Raw genomic sequence first — 12,988 nt, 5'->3', positions numbered from 1 at the left:
CGTGACTGGTTGAATATGAGGAAAGTAGCTATGCCATTTGCTGTTCCCATGATTTGGAGACCCAAAAATCATAGTGACGACTGCTGCTTTTGCTTTGTCAAACTGAAGGGCTTTTCTACAAAGAACAAACATAAGATTAATTACCCTGAACTTGAATCTGCGATTAGGCCAGTTCCACATGATGGTACCTTGCCAGTTCCTGTACCACCATTGTCTGGATTGGATTACAATGAAGTAGACTATGAAGACTATATAGCTGAAGCTACTGGCGAAGACATGGAGATCTCACGTCAAGATGAGCATGTACCTGATGGAGCAGCCGAGCAGCAAGAACGCTTTACTCAACATGAATTAAATGATCTCATCAGAGACCTTTTCATTGTCAAAAGATAAAGCTGAACTTCTTGCATCTACATCTAGTTTGAAACAGAAGAATTTTCTCCATGATCATGTCAAAGTGTGTTATTACCGAAACAGAAGTAACACTTTAACACAATTTTTCACAGTTGATGGACCAATGGTGTACTGTAACAATGTGAATGGACTATTTGAAGAACTGAATCAAGAGTATTTTGTTGCAGATTGGCGATTGTTTATTGACTCATCCCAGAGAAGTTTGAAAGCAGTGTTGTTTCACAATGGAAATATGAAACCATCAATCCCTATTGCTCACTCATGTCATCTAAAGGAAAGTTATGAAAATCTGTTAGTTGTTTTGGATGCTTTACAATATAAGCATCATCAATGGAATATCTGTGAAGATTTGAAAGTGATTGGTCTGCTAATGGGAAAGAAAGGAGGTTTCACAATATATTGTTGCTTTTGTGTTTATGGGACAGTAGAAATACAGTAGAGCATTATGTTTGTCGTGATTGGGGACAGAGAAACATCTATGCTCCAGGTAGAGACAATGTTCAGCATTATCCTTTAGTTGCTCCAACAAAAATTTTTCTTCCTCTGCTACATCTAAAGTTGGGATTAAGTAAAAACTTTGTGAAAGCCATGGCAAAAACAAATTCACAAGGGTTCCAGTACATTTCACAGAAATTCTCCAGCATTTCACCAGCAAGACTGAAGGAAGGGGTGTCGGGTTGATCTCTTAAAGTGAAATCTAAATGATTGCCTGTACCAGACCTAAATATGAGCCAAGTACATGCTTAGAAGTGTCATATCAGACAAAGGAGTCAGATATATATACTCCTCTCTCAGCAAGAGTTGGCACACAACTGAACGTTATTCTTAGAACAAAAAATCGTTTAACAAACAGGAAGTGGGTGTTGCACAACTTCTGAATCATGGTGTCAGTCTGCGATTGGTCCATGCCAACTTCATATATGGTGTTGTGATATATTCACTTCACATTCCAAAAATTCCTTCCACGGTGCTGTTCAAGGATGTAGAGCAATTTGGTTACATCATATCTGAACTGACTTATATAAGGTTTAATAATTGATTTCATTAGTCATTCTCTCCTTCTCAGGGGTATTTGTTGGTCCTCGGATCAGAGAGCTTACGAGAGTTGATGTGTTTGAAGGAACTCTAAATGATAAGGAATTGAGATCTTGGAAAAGCTTCAAGTGGATCGGAGAAAACTTCTTAGGAACAAAAAAATCTCCAGAATATGTTGAAAGTGTTGAGGAACTGCTAAATGCATACCAGTGTCTTGGATGTTGCATGTATCTGAAAATGCACTTTTTGCATTCACATTTAGATTTCTTCCCTCAAAATCTTGGGGATTTAAGCTATGAACAAGGCAAGCATTTCAGCAGGACATTAAAGTAATGGAACACCGCTACCAGGATTTTTGGAATGTCTCAATGATGGCAGATTAATGTTGGATGTTATATAGGGACAACCCTGAAAAATTTCTGCTCATATTTTGGCTTCTATTTTGCATGTGAAATTATTTTGGTTCAATAAAATCTGTTTTGTAAAGTGAAATATTTTTTTCTGATATATAGATTACTGTTTTCTTAATGTCACCAGTATATTTCCTATACCCTATAATAATGATGCTGCTCCATGGAAAACTATATACATTTTTGAAATCAGGACAAAAAGATGATTCAGAAAAGTATAAAGTCACCTGCGATGATTACAACAAATATTTTTTGTAGACCTGTGAATTTTTCATGTATTTGTATGCAGCCGTACGCTCCGCTCCCGAGTGTCGGCGGGAGTGCCGGGTATTAAGATGCGAGACTCGTCTGAGTTTCTCGCATGTGTGCTCCCCGCCAAATAGTTTTTATTGTATAAAAGCGCCAAAACATTAAAAAATATATAAATTAGGTATTGCTGTATTCGTACTAACTCGAGGAATAAAACTGCCTTATCAATTTTAACACACATGGAATGGCATAAACACCCCCAAAGAAATTCCTGAATTGCTGGGTTTTGTTAGTTCTGCCTCACAAAAAAACGGAATAGAAAGTGTTCAAAAAAAGTCATGTGCCTGAAAATGGTACCAATAAAAATGTCAACTCGTCCCGCAAAAAACAAGCCATGACATGACTCTGTGGGACAAAATTTGGAAAAATTATAGCTCTCAAAATGTGATGATGCAAAAACTTATTTTTTTGCAATAAAAGGCGTCTTTTAGTGTGTGACAGCAGCCAAACATAAAAAAAGATATAAATCTGATATCGCTGTAATCGCACCGACCTGAAGAGTAAGGTCGCCTAATCACTTATACCGCATGAGGAACAGAGTAAAAAAATAAATAAAACCAATTCTTCCCCTACTGTTCATTTTTTCATTCTGCCTCCCAAAGATCGCAGTAAGGCTCGGCGCACATTTATCCTGTGCTCTGTGTTGAGCACTTACACCGAGTTTTCCGTGTAAATCTCTGAAATACGTAAATAATTCAGACAGAACCTCTGGTGGAAGATTCTCTATAATGAGGCAGATGGTGGCACTGTGGAAGCCATCTGGCCTGTGGTCCAGTGGTGTCTGTCTTTTTAGGCATGCATAAAAGTGCCATCGGTCATAGTTTTGTGCACTTCAGAAAAGAAGGACACCGCTGAACAGAGGCCAGAAGGAGTCCAAAGTAACTCTGCTGCCTCATTACAATTGAATGGGTCCCTTGAGGGTTTCATCTGAATCACGTCATTCAGAGATTTAGATGGAAACCCCAAAGTAAGTGCTCAGCGTAGAGCGCCAGATAAATGTGATCCCAAACATTATGTAAAATGTTCCCAATGAAAGCTTCAACTCAGTCCACAAAAAAGCAAGGCCCCACTCAGGTCCATCATCTGTTAACAGAAATATAGGGGACTTCCACATTACTGGTAGTACAAAGGCTCTGGAAAAGCCAAATGGCTCCTCACCTGCTAAAAGAAATTCAGCAAATTCTCTATTCCCAAATCAAAATGCCCCCTCCCTCCTGAGCCGCACAGTGTACCTAAATTATGTATAGCAGCCACGTTTGGCATTTCTGAAGAGATGAGAGCCCACCAAACTTACTGGTGCATGCCTCCAGAAGCACGGGCTGGGCGTAACCTATTGGTGAATAGGCACCAGAGCATACTGGTCACTACAGTGGCAGTTTGCAATTTTCTCTTGGCAACATTCATTGCTGCTTGTGATTTTATTATTTTCACGGCTCAACTTTATAAACTTCTGTGAAGCACCTGAGGGTTCAAAGTGCTTACCATGCATCTAAATACATTCCTCGAGAGGGTCTATTTTCCAAAATGGGGTCACTTGTGGGGGGATTTGGCACATCAGGTGCTCTCCAAATGGAACATGACGTGATTTCAGGAAATTTTACAATCAAATGACGCTCCTTCCCTTCCGAGCCCTGCCATGAGCCCAAACAGTAGTTTTCTCCCTCGTATGGGGTATCTGTGTACTCAGAAGAAATTGCACAACAAATTGTATGGTGCCATTTCTCCAGTTACCTTTATGAAAATGCAATATTTTGTGCTGAAAACATATTTGTGGGAAAATTTGATTTTAACGTTATAAACTTCTGTGAAGCACCTGAAGGTTCAATGAGCTCACCGCACCTCTAAATTAGTTTCCTGAGGGGTCTAGTTTCCAAAAATGGTGTCACTTGAGGTGGATTAGCACTGTTTAGGCACATCAGCAGCTCTCCAAAACATGACATGGTGTCTGCCATTTGTTTCAGCAAATTTTGCATTCAGTCAAATAGCACTCCTTCCCTTCCTAGCTCTGCTGCACACCCAAACAGTGGCTTTCTCCATCATATGGTGTATCTGTATACTCAGGAGTAGTTGCACAACAAATATTGGGGTCCATTTTTTTCCTGTTACCCTTGTCAAAATAAAAAATTTTGGATCTGAAATAAAAAATTTTTGGAAAAAAAGATAAAATGTTCATTTTTTTTCCACATTCCAAAAACTCCTGTGAAGCACCTGAAGGGTTAGTATACTTAAGTATTTCCTGTGACATATCTCTGTGATTTAAGGGCATGAAATTCAAAGTTGGAAAATTGCGAAATTTTCAATATTTGTGAAAAAAATTAACATTTGGCAAAAATTAACGCAAGTCATATCAAAGAAATTTTACCACTATCATGAAGTACAATATGTCACGAAAAGACAGTCTCAAAATCAACGGGAACCATTGAAGCGTTCAAGAGTTAATACCTCATAAAGGGACAGTGGTCAGAATTGTAAAAATTGGCCTGGTAATTAAGATGCAAACCACCCTTTTGGGTAAAAGGGTTAATGAGACTTTAATGCATTACAGAACTTAGCATATTGCACAACACTATGTACTGTGTGCAGAACATTACCTCCCTTTATCACCACAATTGTGATTGCCACTGATAAATGGTAAAACATCCTCACATATAAATTTATGCAAAATTCAGCCAATAAGCTAAAGCATCTGTATTACAGAAGCAAAAATGAAACGGTTAAGATCGCAGCACTTTTCTATTGCATTTTCGTTGTTTTAGATAAGCTTTTTTGTATTTTATACAATACTAAATAAGGAATAAATAACTCATAACTCACCGAGTTCTGCCTCTGTGATATTATGAAATGGAGTGTAAAACTTGGGCTCCACCATTCTTGTTTTTTCTGTAAATTCAAAAGTTTAATTAAAAAGATTAGATCTCTTAAAAGGTAAATGAAGCTTTTCAGTCACCATCATATGAAAGAGTGAAAACAGAATCACTCACTCATCTAACCTCCCTCACTTTAACGTTGGCTACTCTGAGGCTATGTGCACACATGCAGAAAATTTCTGCATGAAAACCGGACTCCTTCCCAGAAAACGCGCGTTTTTTTCCGCACGTTTTCTGCGTGGTTTTTGCGCAAAAATGTGCATTTTTTATGCGTTTTTTTCCGGAGCAGTCCCAGCCTCATAGAAAATAGCTAGAAATGTAGAATCTTCTGCAAAAATTAATGAGCATGCTGCGTTTTTTTCCGCGATGCTTTTTTTTCGCGGAAAAAAAAAAGCATCAATATGCACAAAAAGTGCGGAATTCATTAAAATGAAAGGGATGCTTCTTTTAAGCGTTTTATTTGGTAAAACCGCAAAAAAATGCGAAAAACATGCTTACGTGTGCACATACCCTTAGGGTATGTGCACACATTGTAGATTCGTCTGCGGATCCGCAGCGGATTTGGCCCTGCGGATCTGCAGCAGTTTTCCATGGAATGTACAGTACCATGTTATCCTATGGAAAACAAAAACCACTGTGCACATGCTGTGGAAAAATCTGCACGGAAATGCAGCGGATTATTTTCTGCAGCATGTCAATTCTTTGTGCGGATTCTGCAGCATTTGTACACCTATTCCATTATAGGAATCCCCACTAAATACGCTATAAATCCACAGGTAAAATTATGCCTGCCTACACACACACACACTGACACAGCCGAGCAGACCCCGCACACAGCTATCGTGCCCCTAAGGGTTCAGTCACCACAGAGGTACTGCACCTCCTCCTGAGGTGTAGTATCCCATTGTCCAGGTAAGATGGGGACACCTGACCAGACTCCAGCACCTGCACCCAGCACAGAAACCTTATAACAGCAGGGCACCCTCTATGACCCCTGCTTGGTTCATGAAGGGTGCTGGGAGGTGGGTGGAGCTTAGGTTGCACTAAAGAGTGGGAGAACTGATAGGAAGTCAGAGTCAGTTCTCCAGAGGGGGAGAGAGTGAGAGTACGTGTATGCAGCAGCCTCCTATGAGCTGGAGCTGCTGGGAAGGAAAGGAACAGAAGGATCAGTTCTTCAGAAGGATAGAAAGGAAAGGACAGGACTCTTTATTCCCAACTAAGAGTTGATGACACAGTAGCAACGTGTGTGAGTCGGGACATGATTGTAAGGAGTCCCTGAAGTATGCTACAGCAGCATGTCATGCGAGTGGAGTTCTAAGTAACAGACTGAAAGAGGATCTTGAGTGTAATTCATAACTGCAAGTACTTAAGATTAGCGCTGGAAAGGAGACGTCCAGGAAAGGTACATATTGAGGGAGTGCTGGAAAGGTGTACTTCATTTGCCTGGGAGTTGATTGAGCTCCTCACCTGGAGGACACGGCATGGAAGCGGGCATCTGTGTGCATCAGGAAACTGAGTAAAGCATTGGAACTGCATTCAGCTGTGTCTCTGCCTTCTTCCTGTGTCAACCTATAAGCACTGCTACATCTCTTGCCTGAACACTACACCATCTACCTCAACTTTACTCAGCATCAATTCTCTTATTTTACATGGACACACAGGGCCACGGACCGGGTCACTGCCACCGCGACACATCCATTTAAGACATCGGCCCAGTACCGAGTAAACCCACAGCCCTGGGGGTGTTCCACATCCACACCGACCCACACAGCCCCACAGACCCACACACACAGACATGCAGACCCCGCCCGCACACACAGACGTGCACACAGTCACCACTCACACACTTCCCTCCTCCCAATCTGCAGGGTTTCATCCGCAGCAAAACCACAGATCTTTTTTAGACCTGCGGTTTTGCTGTGGAAGTGCCCGACTCAATGCAAGTCAATGGGTACAAAAAACGCTGCAGTTCCGCACAAAGGATTGAAGAATTGACCTGCTGTGGAAAATTAAAACGCTGTGAATCTGTGCGTTTTTTCCGCAGCGTGTGCACAGCGATTTTGGATTTCCCATTGACTAACATTGTGTGCACTCTGCACTGCGGATTTGATGCAATTCCGCGCGTCCAAAAACGCTGTGGAAACGCATCAAAACCGCAACGTGTGCACATACCCTAATAGGGCAGTCGGTTACTGCTTGGTTACCATCTGCTTCTGTTGGGAGGTCACTCTCATTACTAAGGCTGTGTTTGTATTAGGTTGGATACAGTTCTAGGAGACCTCAGGGTATGTACACATCTTTTCAGGGCAAAGGCAATTTCCGGCAAATGTATTCACCGCAAATTGAATTAGACAAATTTGCCAAACTTGTTGAATTAGAATCTCAAAAGATTTTATCATTTCTACTATATATGATTTGTATATAAAATCAGAAAATTAATTTTAAATTGTTGGATTTGCCTAGTCAGAGCTTTGAGCTGAGCCTAGTAGAGATGTTCTGTCAGAATATGAAATGAGTAGGTGAAAGTCTTCAACGCATTGTGAATAGTGTTGAGCGATACCATAAGATACCCTAAAATATCGGATCGGATGGTATCGGCCCGATACGAAAAAAGTATCGGGTATCGCCGATTCCGATACCGGAAGTCCCATTCAAGTCTATGGGACTTCCGGTATCGGAATAAGAAAAAACCCTTTTTGGTCCTTGTACAGCCTCTCCGGGGGGTGTACGGACCTTCCGGGGGGTCTGTGCCGCTCTGCCGGGGGGTCTGTGCGGACTGCCGGGGGTCTGTACCGGCCTGCCGGGGGGCTGTGCTGGCCTGCCGTTGGACTGTGCCGACTGTCCGGGGGTCTGTGCAGGCTGCGAGGGTCTGTGCAGGCATCGTTCGATGGGACTACAAGTCCCATCGGGCGATGCCTGCTACCATGACGGTGATTGACACATTAGCCAATGATGGGACAGTAGTAGTCCCATCATCTGGCTAATGTGTTGAATGTGAAAAAAATAAAAATAAAATAATACATACATACATACTACATACATACTACATACATGCTACATACATGCAACATACATACTACCTACATGCTACATACATACTACATATATACTACATGCGTGCAACATACATACATACTACATATACCCCACATATATACTATATGCATACTACATATATACCACATATATACTACATGCATGCAACATACATACATACATACAACATATATACTACATGCATGCAACATGCATACTACATATATACCACATATATACTACATGCATGCAACATACATATATACTACATATATACTACATGCAACATGCATACTACATATATACTACATGCATGCAACATACTACATATATACCACATGCATGCAACATGCATACTACATATATACCACATATATACTACATGCATACTACATATATACTACATGCATGCAACATACATACATACATACTACGTATATACCACATGCATGCAACATGCATACTACATATATACCACATATATACTACATGCATACTACATATATACCACATATATACTACATACATGCAACATACAACATATATACTACATGCATGCAACATGCATACTACATATATACCACATATACTAAATGCATGCAACATACATATATACTACATGCAACATGCATACTATATATATACTACATGCATGCAACATACATACCACATGCATGCAACATGCATACTACATATATACCACATAAATACTACATGCATACTACATATATACCACATGCATGCAACATACATATATACAACATACATAATACATGCAACATACATACTACATATATACTACATGCATGCAACATACATATATACTACATATACTACATGCATGCAACATGCATACTACATATATACTACATATATACTACATGCATGCAACATACATACTACATATATACCACATATATACTGCATGCATACTACATATATACCACATGCATGCAACATACATATATACAACATATATACTACATGCATGCAACATACATATATACAACATATATACTACATGCATGCAACATGCATACTACATATATACCACATATATACTACATGCATGCAGCATACATATATACTACATATATACTACATGCAACATACATACTACATACATGCTACATACATACTACATATATACTACATGCATGCAACATACAACATATATACTACATGCATACTACATATATACTAGATGCATGCAACATACATACATACGACATATATACCACATGCATGCAACATGCATACTACATGCATGCAACATCCATATATACTACATATATACTACATGCAACATGCATACTACATGCATGCAACATACATACTACATATACACCACATGCATGCAACATGCATATTACATATATACCACATATATACTACATGCATGCAACATATATACTACATGCATGCAACATGCATGCAACATGCATACTACATATATACCACATATATACTACATGCATGCAACATACATGCATACTACATATATACCACATGCAACATGCATACTACATATATAGTGTTGAGCATTCCGATACCGCAAGTATCGGGTATCGGCCGATACTTGCTGTATCGGAATTCCGATACCGACTTCCGATATTTTTTCAATATCGGAATTCGGCATCGGAATCGGAAGTTCAAAGTTGATTGACAGACTGACGTCATCATGATGCGCGGTGTGTGCGCATCATGATGCGCCGTCATTTCGGGCCTTCCGGGGGTCTCTGCCGGCCTGCCGGGGGGCTGTGCCGGCCTGCCGGGGGGGCTGTGTGGACTGCCCGGGGTCTGTACCGGCCTGCCGGGGGGCTGTGCCGGCCTGCCGGTGGTCTGTGCACCCTGTGGGGGTCTGTGCCGGCCTGCCGGGGGGCTGTGCCGGCCTGCCGGTGGTCTGTGCAGGCTCCGGGGGGCTGTGCCGGCCTGCCGGGGGGCTGTGCCGGCCTGCCGGTGGTCTGTGCAGGCTTCGGGGGTCTGTGCAGGCATCGTCCGATGGGACTACAAGTCCCATCGGGCGATGCCTGCTACCATGACAGTGATTGACACATTAGCCAATGATGGGACAGTAGTAGTCCCATCATCCGGCTAATGTGTTAAATGTTAAAAAAAAAATAAAAAAAAATACTACATACATACTACATGCATGCTACATACATACTACATGCTACATACATACTGCATGCTACATACATACTACATACATACTACATGCATGCTACATACATACATGCTACATACATACTACATATATACTACATACATACTACATACATGCTACATACATACTGCATGCTACATACATACCACATACATACTACATACTACATATATACTACATGCATGCTACATACATACTACATGCTACATACATACCACATACATACTACATACATGCTACATACTACATACATACTACATACATACTACATACATGCTACATGCATGCTACATGCATGCTACATACATACTACATACATAGTACATGCATGCTACATACATACTACATGCATGCTACATACATACTACATGCTACATACATACCACATACATACTACATACATACTACATATATACTACATGCATGCTACATACATACTACATGCATGCTACATACATACTACATGCATGCTACATACATACTACATGCTACATACATACATACATACTACATATATACTACATGCATGCTACATACATAGTACATGCTACATACATACATACATACTACATATATACTACATGCATGCTACATACATACTACATGCTACATACATACCACATACATACTACATGCTACATACATACCACATACATACATGCTACATACATACTACATATATACTACATGCATGCTACATACATACTACATATATACTACATGCATGCTACATACATACTGCATGCTACATACATACTACATACATACTACATACATACCACATATATACTACATACATACAATACATTCATACAATACATACATAGACATACAGTACATATAACATAGAGTAACATACTTACCAATACTTGTCACATTGTTCCCCGAAGCCATTGTCGTCTACGGAATAAATATTAACATGACAAACCACAAAAATACTCACCCACGATCCGAAGCAGTCCACGAGTGTGTCCCACGACGATCTTGGGTAGAGAACTGCAGCATCAGATGATGCTGCCGTTCTCTACGGGCTGCAGGAATCCAATGACGGAAGGTAGGTATCCTTCCGCACTGTATTCCTCCGCCACTTAAAAAAAAAAAAGTCCCTAGTCTCACTTTATGCCATTGCTGCGTGGGAAATTCCCACACAGCAATGGCATAAATTGAGACTAGGGACTTTTTTTTTTTTAAGTGGCGGAGGAATACAGTGCGGAAGGATACCTACCTTCCGTCATTGGATTCCTGCAGCCCGTAGAGAACGGCAGCATCATCTGATGCTGCAGTTCTCTACCCAAGATCGTCGTGGGACACACTCGTGGACTGCTTCGGATCGTGGGTGAGTATTTTTGTGGTTTGTTATGTTAATATTTATTCCGTAGACGACAATGGCTTCGGGGAACAATGTGACAAGTATTGGTAAGTATGTTACTCTATGTTATATGTACTGTATGTCTATGTATGTATTGTATGAATGTATTGTATGTATGTAGTATATATGTGGTATGTATGTATGTAGTATGTATGTAGCATGCATGTAGCATGCAGTATGTATGTAGCATGCATGTAGTATATATGTAGTATGTATGTAGCATGCATGTAGTATATATGTAGTATGTATGTAGCATGTAGCATGCATGTAGTATGTATGTGGTATGTATGTAGCATGTAGTATGTATGTAGCATGCATGTAGTATATATGTGGTATGTATGTAGCATGTAGTATGTATGTAGCATGCATGTAGTATATATGTAGTATGTATGTAGCATGCAGTATGTATGTAGCATGCATGTAGTATATATGTAGTATGTATGTAGCATGTAGTATGTATGTAGCATGCATGTAGTATGTATGTAGTATGTAGCATGTAGTATGTATGTAGCATGCATGTAGTATATATGTAGTATGTATGTAGTATATATGTAGTATGTATGTAGTATATATGTAGTATGTATGTTGCATGTAGTATTTATGTAGTATGAATGTAGCATGTATGTAGTATGTAGTATGAATGTAGCATGTATGTAGTATGCATGTTGTATGTATGTAGCATGTAATTTTTTTTTTATTTTTTTTTTACATTTAACACATTAGCCGGATGATGGGACTACTACTGTCCCATCATTGGCTAATGTGTCAATCACTGTCATGGTAGCAGGCATCGCCCGATGGGACTTGTAGTCCCATCGGACGATGCCTGCACAGACCCCCGAAGCCTGCACAGACCACCGGCAGGCCGGCACAGCCCCCCGGCAGGCCGGCACAGCCCCCCGGAGCCTGCACAGCCCCCCGGCAGGCCGGCACAGCCCCCCGGCAGGCCGGCACAGCCCACCGGAGCCTGCACAGCCCCCCGGCAGGCCGGCACAGACCACCGGAGCCTGCACAGACCCCCTGGCAGGCCGGCACAGCCCCCCGAAAGGCCCGTACAGACCCCAGAGAGGCTGTACAAGGGCAGGAAAGGGTTTTTCTTATTCCGATACCGGAAGTCCCATAGACTTGAATGGGACTTCCGGTATCGGAATCGGCGATACCGATACTTTTTTTAAAGATCGGCCGATACCATCCGATACGATACTTTGAAGTATCGGACGGTATCGCTCAACTCTATACATATATACTAGATGCATGCAACATACATACATACATACGACATATATACCACATGCATGCAACATGCATACTACATGCATGCAATATCCATATATACTACATATATACTACATGCATGCAACATACATACTACATATATACC

At 40.8% G+C, this 12,988-nt stretch overlaps 1 protein-coding gene across 1 annotated transcript in view; it reads right to left on the bottom strand.

The window, feature by feature from the left end:
- Positions 1-12,988, bottom strand: part of LOC141101396 (interleukin-1 receptor-like 1) — a 148,355-nt gene that overhangs the window by 56,512 nt on the left and 78,855 nt on the right. The window contains exon 5 of the mRNA XM_073590459.1: positions 4,983-5,048. Coding sequence (XP_073446560.1) covers positions 4,983-5,048 — 66 coding nt within the window. The remainder of the gene's footprint in view (positions 1-4,982; positions 5,049-12,988) is intronic.

The sequence above is a fragment of the Dendrobates tinctorius genome, unplaced genomic scaffold (assembly GCF_039654945.1).
Source record: "Dendrobates tinctorius isolate UK_male_01 unplaced genomic scaffold, ASM3965494v1 ptg000117l, whole genome shotgun sequence".
Taxonomy (NCBI): domain Eukaryota; kingdom Metazoa; phylum Chordata; class Amphibia; order Anura; family Dendrobatidae; genus Dendrobates; species Dendrobates tinctorius.
The sequence above is the reverse complement of the archived record's forward strand: the minus strand, read 5'-3'. Positions and strand labels throughout refer to the sequence as shown.